This window comes from Cervus elaphus, chromosome 1 (genome assembly GCF_910594005.1).
Source record: "Cervus elaphus chromosome 1, mCerEla1.1, whole genome shotgun sequence".
NCBI lineage: Eukaryota > Metazoa > Chordata > Mammalia > Artiodactyla > Cervidae > Cervus > Cervus elaphus.
Genome location: NC_057815.1, coordinates 96,085,813 through 96,104,047, shown reverse-complemented (window position 1 = coordinate 96,104,047; position 18,235 = coordinate 96,085,813). Strand labels below are relative to the sequence as shown.

The 18,235-nt window shown below is 52.0% G+C and overlaps 1 protein-coding gene across 4 annotated transcripts; it reads right to left on the bottom strand.

Moving 5' to 3' along the window:
- Positions 1–3,601: 3,601 nt before the first annotated feature.
- Positions 3,602–17,942, bottom strand: SERPING1 (serpin family G member 1). 4 transcript variants are annotated; one of them, XM_043913883.1, is made up of 9 exons: positions 17,862–17,930; positions 17,668–17,721; positions 16,806–16,886; positions 15,368–15,833; positions 12,886–13,020; positions 10,282–10,485; positions 9,958–10,097; positions 5,019–5,220; positions 3,602–4,083 (listed from the first exon to the last, which is right to left on the bottom strand). In XM_043913883.1, exons 3-9 carry the CDS (start codon positions 16,860–16,862, stop codon positions 3,830–3,832), a joined length of 1,458 nt encoding a protein of 485 aa, XP_043769818.1. In that variant the 5' UTR covers positions 16,863–16,886; positions 17,668–17,721; positions 17,862–17,930; the 3' UTR covers positions 3,602–3,829. The 4 variants fall into 4 exon arrangements, with proteins under 4 accessions (XP_043769818.1, XP_043769827.1, XP_043769810.1 ...); XM_043913892.1 differs by lacking the exon at positions 17,668–17,721 and having other exon boundaries at positions 17,862–17,942; XM_043913875.1 differs by lacking the exons at positions 17,668–17,721; positions 17,862–17,930 and adding an exon at positions 17,319–17,648.
- Positions 17,943–18,235: the final 293 nt, after the last annotated feature.

Here is an 18,235-nt window from a genome sequence, read left to right as displayed (position 1 = left end):
TCTGTCGTCCCCGTCTCCTCCCGCCCTCAATCTTTCCCAGCATCAGGGTCTTTTCCAATGAGTCAGTTCTTCACATCAGGTGGCCAAAGTATTGGAGCTTCAGTTTCAGCATCAGTCCTTCCAATGAGTATTCAGGGCTGATTTCCTTTAGTTTTTTTTTTTTTTCTTTTTCTCCACTTTTTAAATTGAAGGATAAATGCTTTACAGAATTTTGTGGTTTTCTGTCATCCATCAACAAGAATCAGCCATAGGTACACCCATGTCCCCTCCCTCCCGAACCTCCCTCCCTTCTCCCTCACCATCCCAACCTTCTAGATTATCACAGAGCCCCTGTCTGAGTTCTCTGAGTCTTAGAGCAAATTCTCCTTGGCCATCTATTTAGCATATGGTATTGCAAATTTCCAAGGTTCTCTCTGTATGCATCTCACCCTCCGTGTCCTTTGGTTGACGGGGTTGACCTTGCTGTGCAAAGGTCTTTCAGGAGGCCCCTCCAGGACCACAGTCTGAAAGCCTCAGTTCTTTGGCACTCAGGATTGAGTTGGCACTTTATAGTCCAGCTCTCACAACTGTACACAACTACTGCAAAAACCATGGCTTGCAATATGGACCCTTCTCGGCAAGGTGATTTCTCTGCCTTTCAATATGCTGTCTTTTATGATTATTCTTCTGGAAAATACAAAGTATGTAAGTCGAATTATCCAGTGTCTTTGGTAACATATCTTTTTCATAACATGTGATCTCCTCTTAAAAGAAATTATGCAACCCATGAAAATTTCTGTTTGGTAAATGCTCAGTGCATGGTTAGGTAGTTTTGACTGTTGCTGTGGTCTCGATCCTAGCCCTGAGGGTGCCTGGGGACCAAGCGAATTCAGACACAGCATGTGGCTCAGATCAGGAAGGCTTCTGGAATCCAGGCAGAACCTAAAAAACCACTGTTCTGAAAGCAGTGGCTGGATGAGTGTAAACTGTTAATTTTGGAATCAAAGGTTAAATCTCCACATCGGCTGTTTAGGGCTTCCCTGGTGGTTCAGCTGGTGAAGAATCCCCCTGCACTGCAGGAGACTCCAGTTCGATTCCTGGGTCAGGAAGATCCCCTGGAGAAGGGAACCCACTCCAGTATTCTGGCCTGGAGAATTCCATGGACTGTATAGTCCACGGGGTGGAAAATAGTCAGACACGACCGAGCGACCTTCACTTTCACTTTCGGCCGTTTCAGAATCTTGGAAGGAGGACTTCCCTGGTCCAGTGGCTAAGCCTCCTCACTCCCACTGCAGGAAGTTTGAGTTCAGTCTCTGGTCAGGGAACTAGATCCCACATGCTACAACTAAGACCCGGTACAGCCAAATAAATAAATATATAAAAATATTAAAAAGAAAAAAAATCTGTAAGAGATGATGTGTCCAAGAGGCTACACAGGACTGAGTTTCAACAGTGCCACCATGTGGCATTAAGGGCTCACTGCAGTGCAACTGGGACCGCTTCAGGATCTTTCTCAGAATCAGCTCAGTTCAGTTCAGCCGACTCCTTGCAACCCCATGGACGGCAGCACGCCAGGCCTCCCTGTCCATCACCAACTCCCGGAGCTTGCTCAGACTCAAGTCCATCAAATCAGTACCGTTCACCAAACCCACCAGGGGAGGATGGGGTCCCTGGAGATGGGTAGCAGACCCCTGGAACTCTGCCTCTGCCGGGGTGGGACAGCAGGGCAGGTCAAGAGGGCGGGGGCCTCAGGAACATGTGTCTATGAGCGTGTGGCCCTCTGTCTCTCAAACGTGACACGACCCAGGTGGGGGAGCTGGGGGTTAAGGACGCCGGTCGCAGAGGTAGCAGAAAAGGAAGAGTGAATTATACTCAAGCAACGTGACACCTCCTGTAAACCTAATAAGTTGTTTCTAATGTTATAGTGATACAGACAGAAAGTTCTTGATTCTTTAAGGAAATCTCAGAGTAGCAAGTTGCTGGGGCAATTCGCTAATACTTTTTATACATACACGCTAAGTCCGCTGTGGTCGATTAGAAAAGTGGCCACAATCATTCTTGCTTCCTTAAAGGCATGCCTTTGGCAGAAAGACTCTGCAGGTCTTTTCTTTAGAAGTGGACACGTTTGCGGAATTCCCTGGCGGTCCGGTGGTTGGGACTCTGTTTTCACTGCTCAGAGCCTGGGTTCAATCCCTGGTTAGGGAACTAAGATCACGCAAGTTGTGAGGCGTGGCTGAAAAAAATTGTGGACAGGTTTTCCTGACTCTTTGAACATAAGCTGGCCTGGTGACTTGCTTTGGCCAATAGGATGAGGCATCGGTGATGTGATGTTACTTCCTGGCTTCAGACTCGGGAGACTTTGCTTGACTCCGTCACTTTCTTAGACCCCTGCAACCTCTGTTTCAATAGGACCAGACTAGCCTCCTGGAAAAGGAGAGACCCGTTGGAGCAGAGTCGGTGAGCTGGTTCGTTTCAGCCAAGGTCCCAGCCGTATGGAAGAGACTGTACAAGGTCAAAGCCAAACCTCATCAGACCCGCCAGCTAACCCCCCAGCTGACTGCAGCAGGCAGATAACCAAGGCCACCCTAACCTGCCGGGCCCTCATGGACTCACTGCTGCTACTAAGTCACTTCAGTCGTGTCCGACCCTGTGTGACCCCATAGACGGCAGCCCACCAGGCTCCCCGGTCCCTGGGATTCTCCCGGCAAGAATACTGGAGTGGGTTGCCATTTCCTTCTCCAATGCATGAAAGTGAAAAGTGAAAGTGAAGTCGCTCAGTCATGTCTGGCTCTTAGTGACCCCACGGACTGCAGCCACCAGGCTGCTCTATCCAAGGAAATGGCAACCCACTCCAGCATTTCTTGCCTGGAGAATCCCATGGACAGAGGAGCCTGGTGGGCTACAGTCCATGGGGTCACAAAGAGTCGGACACTACTGAGCATGCATGCACGCAGAGCTCTAAGAGCGGATGGTCATCTGAGCGGATGGTCATCTGAGCAGATGGCCTAAGAGCGGATGGTCATCTGAGCGGATGGCTTCAACAGTGTTAGCTACTGTTATTACTCCCGTCACAGTTGCTGCAAACAAATGAACAAGATACTGGCTGTGATGAACGACTGCACGAGACGCTCTCCGTGAAAGACTGTGTCCTCCCACTTTCCAGTGCTTCCCCACTCTGCCTCCAGGTCTGGCCGTGTGCCTTGCTTGGGCTGACCGGACGACGGTAAATTTGAGGCAAGCTGAGCTGCAGACTGTGAAAAAGACTGCCAGTCTCTGACTCTTCACTTGGAAACTGTGCCACTGCAGGTGAGCATCGATGGAAGGGTCCGGGAGGTAGATGTGCAGAGGAGAGCCAAGGTGGTCCAGCTGAGGCCACTGTAGGTCAGTCACCCCCGGCCACCCCACCAACTCTTAGAGACGTATGAGTGAGCACAGGAGAGGTCTGCCAGGCCCAGGCCAGATCAGCGAGATCAGCCCTGACTCCCAGACTTTGGTGAAATAGTACATAGCTGCTATTTTAAGCCATTAAGTTTGAGTGACTTGTTACACAGCAGTAGCTAGCTGATACAAGGGCCAGGGCAGCCCTAGTCGTCTAAAACTCAAAGGCAAATGAGAGAGAAAGTCATGGTCTGCCAGGTTTTATTTGTGAAGTCTGCTGTATCTGTGCCAGAGAAAGCTCAAAAGTGCTTTGGAGGGGTTGCCGTCAGGGAGGAGGGAAGCCGGCCCCCCTCACAGGACCCCACGGGAGCCCCTCGGGTGGCGGGCAGGCCTGGGGCGGGAGGCGGGGAGGGGCACGTGCAGGCAGGCTGGAGCAGGGCCGCGGCTGGGCGGGCTGAGGCCCCGGGCCGGCTCAGCCCTTGGGGTCATACACCCGGCCCATGAAGACCGGGAACCTGTGCTGCTGGTCCCAGAGCAGGAAGAGGAAGGGCTGCTGCACGTCGAAGACCAGCAGGTTTCGGGCCACGGAGACCACCGAGGCGGCGGTCGCCTCCACCCCGCTCTCCGTCAGCTCCAGGGTGGCCTGGTGCCGAATCCCAGACACCTGCACGTCCGGGTCCTCCGTCAGCCCGCATAGGTTGACGTCGTAGATAAAGTCAAAGTAATCTAGGGCGCAGACGGAGGAAAACAATGGTCAGAGGCCTGCACGGCTGTCAACACGCGGAGCGCAGCCGACATGCGGTAAAACTGTAAATGGAAGGCAACCTCTAAAAACGGTACAAAAAGTGAAATTAAAAAAAATAGTCATTTAAAATATTTTTTAAATTAAAATATTACATTAAGAAACAAAACAAGACCCACGCGGAAACCTCAGCAGCTGGAGACACGGGTCCTGAATTTCCGGGGTTGATCCCAAGTTCCAACCCTCTCTTTCCCCTCCTCTTCTTGTTTATCAGAGTGTAATCGCGTTACCCTGTGCCTTCCAGTCCCGTTTGTGGGCTCCTTAATCCGTGGGCCCATCCTCACTCTAGTCACCACTTTCTCTCAAGTGGTCAGAGGTCTTGCCCCAACCCCCCCAAAACCCTGAAAAGTGATGCTTCCTCATCACCAAGAACCTTGGAAACGAGGTAACGTATCAGAAGGAGGACATACGTACTCAAATGACATCACATACCAGGGCGTGATGTCATATATCAGCAAACGAGATCATCTATTAGGAGATCAAGTTTGAGAAAAGAAAATGGAGGGATATGTATGGCACATGTATGTGTTAAGTCACTCAGTCGTGTCCGACTCTGCGACCCCATGGACTGTAGCCCGCCAGGCTCCTCTGTCCATGGGGTTCTCCAGGCAAGAATCCTGGGGTGGGTTGCCATCTACTCCTCCAGGGGATCCAGGGATCGAACCCGGGTCTCCTGCATCTCCTGCACTGGCAGGCACATTCTTTGCCACTGAGCCACTTGGGAAGCCCAACCTGAGACGATGGATATGAAAAAAGACTCAAGAGGGTGTTGACCGCATTTTAAGGCCCATTCCCCACCCCCCCACAACCTCTCCTCCTCTGGGGGCCCAGGATCAGTCCCGGGGCTGCCAGGACTCACCCAGCATGTCCTGGCTGCTCTGCACTTTGATGCGCGGCATCGTCAGGTGTGTGGGATGGAACTTGGTCATCTCCAGCTTCTTCAGGACAGCGTTGAAGACGGCGGCGCTGAGAGCCTGCTCCAGGTCTTGGAGATGGTGTTTCACGGTCTGGGGCACCAGGATCACAAAGCTCAGGTTGTGGGACAGCTGCAGGCGGCCCACCTGGAGATGAAGAGACGCAGCTTATCAGTCCTCCTACCCCGCGCTCTCCCGGCTCCTGCCCTCTGGGACCTGAGGCTCGTCTCCAGTCCGTACTGTTTCAGCAAGGAGCCAGAACTAGGCTCCCAGGCTTTGCCACGAGATGGGGTGGTCAGGCAGGCAAACAGTACTGGTCTGACCCTGTGCTGGTGAGATGCGGAGAAATGAGCCAGAGTTTCTGATTTCACAGGCTGAGGATCACACCCGTACTCTGCTACTGATGAACTGTGGAATACAGGTAAGCAGTGGGACCTCTCTGAGCCCAGTTCCTTTCACATATGTTGTGCATAAAGTATAGAATACACGTAATGTACCATCAGAGTTATCAGGTCTGTCCTTTCAAAGACTTTTGATGGCTTTCCCTGCCTATGAGAGTTGGTATAAACCTCCCGGTCTGGCATTCAGCGTGGTATACAAGCGGATCCTAGCCTACCTTTGCAGTTTGCCAGTAGAAGGACTTAGAACTGGTGGCCAGACAAAAGCAGGAGAGAAATACAGGACCCACAAGTCCCATACACGAATGTTCTCAGCTCGGGATGATTTGCCCCCAGTGGACATTTAGTAACGCTTGGAGCTGGCAGAAACAGGCGCTGCGTGCTCCTGGCATCTCGTGGGTAGAAGTCAGGGTTGCTGCTAAATCCTGCAGTGCCGGGACAGCACCTTATAATGAAGAATCCTTGAACCCAAAGTGTCCATGGTGCCAAGACTGAGAAACCCCAGACCGATAGGACAGAAGAGACGATCACTGAAACGGCATTATGATTGAGGCTGAACAGATGGACACGAATAATCTAGAGTGCAGAATTCAACTGGGCAATGAAGACGTTAACTGAAACCAATCAATTGTTGGAATTTGAAAAAATGGTCCAGAAGAAGCAGGTTGCACAGTGATTTATTGCTTGAAGAGCATGGACACCAGGGCGCTGCTGACAGAGGATCTACACAGGGTTCGTGGACCTGACACTGTGCGCCCCTCACATCCTGTGTGTGAGCCTTGCCTCTCTGACCAAAAATTACCATGTTGTGGTCTTGACATTCCCAGCTAGCAACCTTAGCACACTTGAGTTGGTAAACCTAACCCCCTTCGTTGGGTAAATACTCCTTAAATCCTAGGAAAATTTAGAACAAAGTATGGGAATGAGAAAATAAAGCAATTCTGTAGTATGAACCCTGGGTGATAAGTTCAGAGTAATCTGTGTTTGTTATTTAAAATAGCGTGTATAATTTTTAAGAGTCAGACATGCTTGTTTTATGCTTTTGGACAAAGAAGGGTAGGATGGTTGCATTCGGTTTGAGAATAAAGTTGAGATGTTGACTGAAAGTTGATTTACTCTTCAAATTTAATTTTCACAAGTGGGCTTGACGTGCCAGCAAGATATGGACAAACAGGGGTGTAATTCTGTCCTGTCGAGTATTTAACACGCTAAAGAAGAAAATCAAGCATGCCAAACGTATGAAGTGTATTTATAAAGTATATTATAAAGTATATATAAAGTGTGTTTATAAAGCTCAAAGTGCTTAGGGGAATATTAGTTAACCGTATTTGTAAATGAAACAAATGGTTTAAAGGAGTTTAATCTGGTCAGTATGGCTTAATTAAAGAACAAATGAAAGTGTTTTATAAAAAATTATGATTATAATGTAATAATGTAATTAATAATTTAACTTCAGCTAAACGTTTAAAGGCTTAAGTAAAACTTTGATTTTGAATTTACAATGTGACTACATCAAATAAGTGAAGTGAAGTGAAGTGAAAGTCACTCAGTCGTGTCCGACTCTTTGTGACCCCATGGACTGCAGCACGCCAGGCTTCCCTGTCCATCACCAACCCCCGGAGCTTGCTCAAACTCACGTCCATTGAGTTGGTGATGTCATCCAACCATCTCATCCTCTGTCGTCCCCTTCTCCTCCTGCCTTCGCTCTTTCCCAGCATCAGTGTCTTTTCCAATGAGTCAGTTCTTCATATCAGGTGGCCAAAGTATTGGAGTTTCAGTTTCAGCATCAGTCCTTCCAATGAATATTCAGGACTGATTTCCTTTAGGATGGACTGGTTGGATCTCTTTCAGTCCAAGGGACTCCTAAGAGTCTTCTCCAAGGCTCTATGCTCTTCTCCATGGACTCTATACAGTCCATGGAATTCTCCAGGCCAGAATACTGGAGTGGGTCGCCTTTCCCTTCTCCAGGGGATCTTCCCAACTCAGGGATCGAACCCAGGTCTCCTGTATTGCAGGTGGATTCTTTACCAGCTGAGCCACAAGGGACGCCCATATCAAATAAAGTATTTGTTTAAAACCTATGGAACTGTAAAGAGTGGGGAAAGTGAAAGTGAAAGCGTTAGTCGCTCAGTCGTGTCTGACTCTGTGACCCCATGGACTGTAGCCCGCCAGGCTCCTCTGTCCATGGGATTCTCCAGGCAAGAATACTGGAGTGGACTGCCATTTCTTTCTCCAGGGGATCTTCCCAATCTAGGGATCAAACTCAGGCCTCTTGCGTTGCAGATGGATTCTTTACCGTCTGAGTCACCTGGCCAATCCCAAAGAGAGGGAGGGGGGTTGCATAAAACCCCTCCTCCTTTGCCATTAAAAATCCCTCACACTGATACTCTCCCCCCAAATACTCTGAGTTAGAGTGATGCCCAAAACTTGCCATGTATATTCACTCTTTCTGCCTTGTACACGTATTCTGGTTCTGTTAGATAGCTGGGAATACTGAAAGCCATTGGATTGGGATGGATGGATGGAAAGGTGGAAAAGTGCATGGATGGTTAAGACTGGTCAAAAGTAACCACTTCTGTGACATCTTCCTAGCCACTCATTTTGAGTGAGTTGCTCCCTTTAGCATCTTCCATTGAATTCATTAATTTATTCAGCAAACATAATGAGCACTTATTATATGTGGCATTGTTCTAGACCCTCAGATATTGTAGGGAAAAGAGAAAGTCTCTGATCACAATATCTCAGAGAGATAGACAATACTGCAATTAGATAGGCAAATAGACAATGTAATTCAGATAGTGGTGAGTACCATGCTTTTGAACTGTGGCGCTGGGGAAGACTCTTGAGAGTCCTTCTGTTAGCAAGGAGATCCAACCAGTCCATCCTAAAGGAAACCAACCCTGAATATTCACTGGGAGGACTGATGCTGAAGCTGAAGCTCCAATACTTTGGCCACCTGATGCAAAGGGCAGACTGCTGGGGAAGATTGAGGGCAGGAGGAGAAGGGGGCGCCAGAGGATGAGATGGCTCGATGGCATCACCGACTCAACAGACATGAGTTTGAGCAAACTCTGGGAGACAGTGAAGGACAGGGAAGCTTGGTGTGCAGAAGTCAATGGGGTCCCAAAGAGTTGGACACGGCCTAGCAACTGAACAATACCAAGACAATACAGTACCATGGATATATTAGTAATAAAAGAGGATGCTGTTACAGGGTGAGGAGGAGGCGACTTTAAGCAGGGGGACGTCTCCTCCACCTAGGTGACCTTTTCGCTGACACCAGATGAGCCGGAGGAACAAGTTCTGTGACAATCAGCCTGCAGAGGGTCCAGCAGAGGGAAAAGGTAGGAAAGCTTCCAGGTGGAAACAGTCCTGGCATGTTCCAGAACAGGTCCTATGTTTCTCAGCCTGATACTGCGTCACTGGGCATCTCCTATTGTTTCCTGTCTCACAGGTCTGTGCCCTGCTATCCTAACCAGGCAGAAATGTCTGGTCATTTGTGTACACGCTGCTATTTAAAATGGAAGACCAACAACGGCCTTCTGTATGGCGCATGGAACCCTGCTGAGTGTTACGTGGCAGCCTGGGTGGCAGGGGTCTGGGGGGAGCGGATCCATGCACACGTACGGCCGAGTCCCTCGTTGTTCACCTGAAGCTACCACAACGTTGTCTGCTAACCAGCTATGAGTGTGTGCGCGTGCTCAGTCGTGTCCGACTCTTCACGACCCCGTGGACTGTGGCCCACCAGGCTCCCATGTCTCTGGAATTTTCCAGGCAACAATACTAGAGTGGGTTGCCATTTTCTTTTCCAGGGGATCTTCCTGACCCAGGGATTGAACCTGCATCTCCAGGATTGGTAGGCAGATTCCTTACCACTGAGCCACCTGGGAAGCCCTAACTGGCTATACACCAGTAACAAAACAAAAAGTTTAAGAAATAAATAAATAACAACATAAGGAAGAAAACCAAGAAAATGTCTGGTCTCTCTTCCTTCCCTCTTCATTCACTGAAATCATTCTGCTCAATTTCTGCCAAGGAACTTAAGCCATTTAACGCATGCACTTACTACATACATGAACACACGGATATGCCCAGACATGTGCACATGTACCTACACAGATGCAGGTGTACGCCAGGACACACACAGAGGAGCTCCTAAGCCAGCAGGGTCTACTGGTGGGTTGACTGGGAAGAGAAACCGAGGCACGGAAGAGGAACACGACTCACTTTTTGCCATTTGACGCAGTAGAGACGCAGGAGGAAACTTTAGAATCTTGCTTTCCAACCTCAAATATATAATGCCTCCCTTGGCCCAGGCTGGAGAGGGGGAGAAGGAGAAAAGATAGGGTGGAAACAGAGATGGAAGCAGTAGACATGACGGGTTTTCAGTGGAAAGGTGCGTCCCACACCGATGGAGCCACAGCAGAAAGGAAGTCAGGACGCTGAAGAGGCTGTGAGACAGGAGTGGGGAGGGCCGAGAACTCACCCGGGCCTTCAGAGTCCGGTCCGTGAAAGAGGCCACAGGGTACTTCTTGCTGTTCATCATGGGCACTTTGATGGTAGAGGATTTAACGTAAAAGGGCATCATGATTGTTCTGCTGTTATCAAACGCTATCTTCCACTTGGCTAGAGGGAAGAGCAGGAGGAGGGTGACTCTAACGCAGATGGGGAGGGGAGGAAAGGGAGTTAAACACTCCGGGGGCACGGGCCAGGGCAGGTACCGCCGGGAGCCAGGGGTGGAAACTGGGGCTGAGTGGGTTTTAAGCCCGCAGGGGAAGGAAGACCTCAGGATGGGGAGACGCCCCCTTACCGCTCAGGGTGACCGCGTTGAGGAGGATGAGGCGGGTGTCCTCAGGCAGGCTGTCCAGCAGCCGCCTGATCCTGAGGTTGGTCTTCTTGGCCACCCAGTCGTTGATGAGCTCCAAGCTGGCCGTGCTGTTATTCCCCAGGGGCCTCGGGCTGCTGCCATAGAGCCTCTGAGAGGCGTCGGCGAAGGTGTCCCTGATGGTCAGGTCTGGAGGGGTGGGGAGGAGGGGCAGGGCGAGAGGCGGGCTTGAGGTCCTTCCGGGAGCAGCCCTGCAGAGGGGGCTGGCTTCTACCCCGTGAAGGCGGTGTGGACCAGGGCTCCAGCCCCCTCCTCCGACAGGCGCTCCGTGAGCCCAGAGCAGGCGAACCCTGAGCTGAGCGCGGGAGGCCCCTTCCGGGCCTCTCCTGCCACCCGACCACGGCTCGGCACGGTAGATGGTAACTTCCATTCGCCTCTATTTCCCTTCTTTGCTTCCCTTCATTCAGACCGCTTTCTAGTCTCAGTGGAAGATCGCAACAAGACTTCCTGGGTTTTGCTCTCCAAAACCCAGGCCCACTAGAGAAAAAAAGTGTTTAAAAGAAAAAATTTTCCTGAACTAAATAGGTAATATTGACTGAAGCTGTATTTTCTACCAACCTAGCAAGACAGGTTTATAGCAAATGAGTAAAAACGGCAATGTTTCAAAAAAAAAAAAGGGCAATGTTTTTTGAGCCCCTCTGAGTCATAACTTTCCCATCTGTAAAAAAAGTTTTTTTTTCTTTTTTTAAAGATAATGATGTGATAGGTGAGTTTTCTTTCTTTCCTTCTTTTTTCTTTCCTATATTTTCTCAGTTTTTTTTTTTTTTTGGCCGCGTAGAGCAGCACATGGGATCTTAGTTCCCAGACCAGGGATTGAACCGATGCCGCCTGCAGTGGAAGCGTGGAGTTCTAACAGCTGGATGGCCAGGGAATTCCAATATTTTCTCAGTTTTTCTTTTTTTAAACAGTGAATGGGTATTGCTTTTATAGTTAAAAAAAAAGAGAGAGAGAGAATTTTTTTCCCCAATTTAAAAGTGGCTCACGCTAAACCTGTAATTTTTAAGCTCAGCAGAACTGAGGTTTCAAATGTAGTCATGTCTGAAGCCCACACACTAAAGGGCTCTGGTTGAGGCTGGGTGGGAGTTCAGAGCCCACCTGGCTCCAACCGCCTCTCACAGAAAGTGCTACCCCCCCCCCCCGCCGGCATCCCCTCCCCCCACGCATCCCCTCCCCCCACGCATCCCCTCCCCCGCCCGCATCCCCTCCCCCCACGCAGCCCCCCCCCCCGCCGGCATCCCCTCCCCCCACGCATCCCCTCCCCCACGCATCCCCTCCCCCGCCCGCATCCCCTCCCCCCACGCATCCCCTCCCCCCACGCAGCCCCTCCCCCACGCATCCCCTCCCCCCACGCATCCCCTCCCCCGCCCGCATCCCCTCCCCCCACGCAGCCCCTCCCCCGTCCGCAGCCCCTCCCCCACGCAGCCCCTCCCCCACGCATCCCCTCCCCCCACGCATCCCCTCCCCCGCCGGCATCCCCTCCCCCCACGCATCCCCTCCCCCGCCGGCATCCCCTCCCCCCACGCAGCCCCCTCCGCACAGCCTCCCTAACTCCCACTCCCACGGGGACTCCTGCAGCAGTTCTGCAGAAACCTAGGGCTCTGGGGAACAAAATCTGAACGAACTGCGTTAGACCATTTTGGAAGCTTATTGCTCTGATTGTTGTTGTTATTATTTAATTGCTAAGTCATGTCCGCCTCTTTTGCAACCCCATGGACTGTAGCCTGTCAGGCTCCTCAGTCCATGGAATTTTCCAGGCAAGAATCTTGGAGTGCATTGCCATTTCCTCCTCCAGGGGGATCTTCCCGACCCATGGATCAAACCCATGTCTCCTGCATTGGCAGGCGGATTCTTTACCACCGACTGTTCTGATTACCTTACCTAATAAGGCAACATATGTAAATGGCAACAAATTCATATAACATAAATGTACAAAGAACAGGAGTCCCAAGACCCCCGACCCAGGTTAACAAAGTCTCTCTTTTTGTTTTTTGGCCTCACAGCTGGCGGGATCTTAGTTCCCCAACCAAGGCACACACCCGAACTCAACCAGTGGAAGGTCAGAGTCTTACCCACTAGACCGCCCGGGAATCTATTCCATGTCTAGAGCCCTCCAGCCCTCCAGCGCTCTCTGTTCCTGGATGCCGAGGACTGTTCTTACTTTGATGAAATTGATGAATGCAAATGACTTGCCCACGGTCTCACCTGGGCACCTATCTGGCACCCAGGAGCCACTGGGTGTTTCTCAGGCCCGTCCTGCTCTGCATTCCTCCCCCCACCCCCTGCTTCTAGTTCTAACATTCCCTCTGTCCTCTCTTTCCCCAGTGCTATGGATGGAGAGATGGTTTAGTCACTCAGACATGTCTGACTCTTTGCGACCCCTGTAGCCCGCCAGGCTCCTCTGCCCATGGGATTCTCCAGGCAAGGATCCTGGAGGGGGTTGCCATTTCCTCCTCCATCCCCAGTGTTAGGCGCCCACCCAAATCCTGAGGGCCCAGCCCAGCCCCTGCCATCCTTCCCCCTGACACTCACCTGAGCTGTGGAAGATCTGAGAGAACGAGGTGAAACCTTCGGACGTGAAGGCATTCAGGGCACGGTGGACACAGCTGAAGTTCTGGGGGTAAGAGAGGAGGCGCTCCAAGCTTTCCTTGGTTTCTCCTCCAGCCCCTGCAACAAAGACCAGAGCGGGAGGAGGGACCAGGGTTAAGAGACCAAGCCGCAATGGCGGGGCAGGGCAGGGGGGTTAACCCCGTATCATCAGAGCCAGAGATGGTTTCAGAGACAACACATGTCAGAAAGAGAAGGGTGGGGGAATTATGAACAATCCAGAATTTTCTAGGACTAAATATTCCCTTCCTGCATTTTCCTACCTAATTTTAATACCACTCGTCACCCAAAGCCTGGTCCAATCACCACTTGTTCCACATGACCTCTTATTTAGTCGGTTCAGGTTTACAACGGTTCAACCTATAAGCAGGGACACTAGGTCGTCATTAAGAAGAGAGAGCAGAGACTCATAAAAGATGTCCAGTACCCTTTCCCTTGTTCATTATTAAATACTTATTGTCCACACCTTCTGTGTAGCAACAGATAGAATTTAGCAAGCACTCACTTTGATCCAGGCATAGTAACTGCTTCTCCCATAGTATCTCTTTGAATCTTCACTATAACCCTTTTATGTAAGGACAAGTACTAACCCCATTACGCAGATGAGAAAACTGAGGTTTAAGAGAGGAAGTAATCTACTCATTTTAAGATCATGGAGTTCATAACCTGAGGGTAGAGAAAAGATTCAAGCCATTTTGGGGGGGGGGGCAATAAAACAATTAACTGAAACCAATCAAAGGAAATTGCACCCTAGGGGGCATTTGGCCACATCTGGAGACTTTCTGGGTGTCGTACCTGGAGGTGTGGGGTACCACTGATATCTAGCGGATACAGGCTAGGGATGTTAGGGTTCTGGGACTCTAGTAGAAAGGTTCCCCTTCTACTAGTAGAACAGGTTCCCCTGTTCCTCACTGTATCGGCTCCAGTAGGCTTCCTGAAATCCCCTTTGGAGTGATAGCTGTTTCCATTGCCTGGAGCACTTTTTTGGGCCATTTCTAAGGTAAATTACCCCAGGGGAGTTGACAGTGGTCTCTCAGGGAAGTGGAGGGATTAACATTTTTTTTACCTCCTACCAAGTTAGGCACTGGGCTATCTGCTTAATTTTTCTTTTTTTTAAGGGTGGCTCAGATGGCAAAGCGTCTGCCTGCAATGTGGGAGACCCGGGTTCGATCCCTGGGTTGGAAAGATCCCCTGGAGAAGGAAATGGCAACCTACTCCAGTACTCTTGCCTGGAAAATCCCATGGACTGAGGAGCCTGGTGGGCTACAGTCCATGGGGTCACAGAGTAGGACATGACTGAGCGACTTCACTTTCACAACCATTTCCATTTTACACAGAGGACTCAGGCTCAGAGAAGTTAAGTGATCTGCCCAAGTTCACACAGCTGAAAAGCAGCATTATTATGATTCTGCTCTATGTCTCTCTTATCGTTTCCTTATGGCCTTACCCTGAACCACGGTTGATGGGCTGGAACCTTATTTAAATGTTCTTGCACAGCTCATAGATTTTATAAGCCATGCTGCTGATGCTGCTGTTTACTCACTAAGACGTGTCTGACTCTTTGCAACCCATGGACTGTGGCCCGCCAGGCTCCTCTGTCCATGGAATTCTCCAGGCAAGAATACTGGAGCGGGTTGACATTTCCTCCCCCAGGGGATCTTCCCAACCCAGGGGTTGAACCCATGTCTCCTGCAATGGCAGGCAGAGTCTTTACCACTGAGCCACCTGGGAAGCCCTTTATAATCAGTAATGCCTATTAAATCATGGTTAAATGAAAGAATAAATGTAAGTTCCAGAACAAAAAGATTCCCCTCCCCCACCATAGCCCATTTTCACAGCTTCCTTCTTGAGGCATTTTTTTCATTTTTTTTTTAAAAGTCGCTCAGTCGTGTCCGACTCTTTGGGACTCCATGGACTAATGTAGCCCACCAGGCTCCTCTGTCCATGGGATTCTCCAGGCAAGAATACTGGAGTGGGTTGCCATTTCCTTCTCCACGAGATCTTCCCAACCCAGGGATCAAACCCAGGTCTCCCGTGTTGCAGGCAGACGCTTTAATATCTGAGCCACCAGGGAAGCCCTCTTTGTGACCCCATGGACTATAGTCCATGGAATTCTCCAGGCCAGAACACTGGAGTGGGTAGCCTTTCCCTTCTCCAGGGGATCTTCCCAACCCAGGGATCGAACCCAGGTCTCCCACATTGCAGGCAGACTCTTCACCAGCTGAGCACCAGGGAAGCCCAAGAATACTAGAGTGGGTAGCCTATGCCTTCACCAGGGGATCTTCCCGACCCAGGAATCGAACAGGGGTCTCCTGCATTGCGGGCGGATTCTTTACCAGCTGAGCCACGAGGGAGCCTGCCTCAGGGAACGTCAAACGCATGAACTGGAGAGAAGGCGGGCTCTCACCAAGCAGGGTTTGGGTGAGGAGGCTGGCGATGCTGAAGGGGGAGAAGATGAAGTTGGTCTCCTTCTTCTTCAACACCGAGAAGTCATGATAGAGCTTCAGGGAGAAGTCTGTCAGTGCCTCCCCCAGCACCGCCTCTGCTTCGCGGATCTCCGAGTCAGAGCAGGAGGTGATGGGCGCTGGGCAGAAGGGTTCAGCAGTGGGCTGGGTGGTTGGCTGGACTGGTTCGGTGGCAGGCTGGCTGAAGGCCTCGGTGACAGTGTCTTGTACGATGGTCAGGTTAGTCATTGGCAAGGTGGAAGAGTCCTCGTTGCCTTGACCAGTCAGGGTAGTCATCGGCAAGGTGGAAGAGTCCTCGTTGCCTTGAATGGACTCGTTGTCGGGAATACCTCCTTTCTGGCTGTCTCCTTCACTTTCCCCTTCTTGTAAGCTCCCTGGGCCGACGATCATATCTGAGGCGACTCTGTCCTGTGGTTCAAGAGACTTTCTTTCTTTCTTTTATTATGAGGCACAGCCCCCTTTAAACACAAACACTCAAAGAGAAGGTGGGGTGTGTTGCTTAGTTGCTAAGTCTGTCAGGCTCCTGTAGCCCGCCAGGCTCCTCTGTCCATGGGGTTTCCCAGGCAAGAACACTGGAGTGGGTTGTCATTTCCTTCCCCAGGGGATCTTCCCGACCCAGGGATCGAACCCACATTGGCAGGTGGATTCTTTACCGCTGAGCCACCAGGGCATCGAAGGTGGGATACCCGAGAATTGTTCCTGGCAAAGCTTGGTGGGACAGGGGCCTGCCTGGAGCCCCCACCATGGATTGCCTCTGAGAAAGCCCACATTATCCCATTTAACTGGTAAACAAAACCGATGCTGAGACATTAAGCAACTAGCTCAAGGTCTTAAGAGAAGCCGGAGGAAAAACTGGGGGTCAGACTTGGGTCTCTGCTTCCAGATGCCTTGATCACCACCACATCATCTGATCCATCTCAAAGGGCAATGCTAAAGTCAACTTCGGCACACGCCCACGGAATGCACACGCCAAGGTAAACACCCCCCCTTTCTCCCCGGCTCACCCCTTACCCCTGACCTCCGGAACCACTGGGGGGAGCTTTCCCACCCTCACCCCGCAACTCAGGTTTCCACGATAACCTCTTGCTTTTTGCTCTCAAAATGCTGTCCATCTCCTTTGCCCTTCCGCTTTATTCTCCACTTTGTACATCAGGGCCGGTCGCTCCCCTAAGTACCAGGCTCCCGGCCACCGCAGCGGGTACCGCGGCCCAGGCAGGGTTAGACCCCGCGTGGGCCTGAGTCCCTGCTCTTTCCAAGCTGTGTACTCACGCTGGTGGGAGGACCCCCGGTGCCGATCCCACGAGGAGCTCACCTAATTCCCCGGAGCCTGAAGGGTTAACCTCAGCCCCGCTCCCGCCTGGCCGCGCAGGGGTCACTCACCCCAGCCATTAGCAGCAGCAGCAGCAGGAGGGTCAGCGGGGTCATCCTGGAGGCCATCTGGGAGGCGACGTCAGCCCGGACCTGCAGGGCCAGCCGGCTTCGGGTGCCAGCTCCGAGCCTGGGGGCCTGGGGGCCCTCCCGCACGCCCACGCCCGCCCCCATTCAACGCCCCCCACCGCCGCCCGCCCAGACCGCCTCCTCCCGGCGCCTCCCCCTGTGTTGTTGTTCCCAGACCGCGTCCCTTTCCCGGCTCCCGCTGGCCCCTCGTCCCAGCCCCCTCCCAGGCCCGAGGCGTCCACCTGCTCCGTCTAGAGGGTCCCGCGGCAACTCAACAATGAAGCCCGGGGCCGGGGAGGGGGGCGGGCCGGGAGGGGGCGGGGGAGGGGAGAGGAGGGGAGGGGAGGGCAGTGGCGACGCCCAGAGACCGCAGAGACAAGGGGAGCCTGGGGGAGGGAGGGAAGCCAGGACCGGAGCCCGCCTTGCTCCCCAGACCCCCAACCGCCAGCGCCAAACCTGCTCCTGACTCCCGATCGCTGCGCTGCCTCGGGCTGACTCAGCGGCTAGTCCCCCAGGGTTGGGGAGGCTGGGGTGGGTGGGGGTTCGGTCCTAGCTATTGGTTGGCCCAGGACACTGCCCAGTTACAAATTAAGGCGGATAGAGTGCTGGTGTGGTTTCCCGTAAATCAGGCTGGGCCGGACCACTCGGTCCAGCCCCCGCCTGGAATTTCAGCTCAAAGCCCCTGGTGATCCGGGCTGGGGAAGCTGGGGTGCAGACCTCGGGTGGGCACAGCCAGGCGTCCTGCTCCCTCCGCACGGGGCGGTGATGGAGCCGTCCCAGACCCCAAATGTGCTCCGCAGCTTACCAGCAAGCTGCCTTCCCGGAACTGCTCGTTGGGCTGGATCCCTGAAGGAACGCTCTGGAAAGAGGCCCGAATGTGCCCATTGGATGTAATAGCTAAGAGCCTCGCAGCACTTAAATGTCTGGCTCACTTGGTGAGCCTTCTCTTGAAGATGAAACCTGGACTGAACCTCTGAGGTCCTGACTTCACCCGCTCACCTCTGTGGCTGGTCCCCCTTCTCTTCTTGGCGACCTGGAGTCCGTGGTGCTACCCCTCTGTAACACGCCAGGGATCTGGGACACCCAGTCCAGCAAGCATTCGCCTTAAGTGAAAACCAGAAAACTTGGGAAAAACAAAACCGAAACCAGAAAGGAAAAAAAAAACAACCCAGAAAGCTGGGTATTTGTGTCGAGGGGTGGCAGGCTGGAGACTGGGGGCCGACAGACCCGCTGTGAGACCTGGCTTGTGTGTGACCCCAGCAAGTTGCTTTCCCTCTCCGTAGCTAGCTTCCGTCTCAGGCTTCCCAGGTAAGATAAATACAGGAAGAAGCTCAATTAAATTTGAATTTCAGATAAACAAAGAAAAGTTTCTT

What these genes read in the sequence shown, in the direction of transcription:
- SERPING1 (XM_043913892.1), bottom strand. Translation starts at nt 16,862, where the DNA reads ATGGCCTCCAGGATGACCCCGCTGACCCTCCTGCTGCTGCTGCTGCTA. An exon ending in CAACGCGGTCACCCTGAGCG is followed by an intron (nt 10,098 to 10,281) that starts GTAAGGGGGCGT and finishes TCTTCCCTCTAG; the next exon opens with CCAAGTGGAAGATAGCGTTT. An exon ending in ACCGGACTCTGAAGGCCCGG is followed by an intron (nt 5,221 to 9,957) that starts GTGAGTTCTCGG and finishes CTTCATCTCCAG; the next exon opens with GTGGGCCGCCTGCAGCTGTC.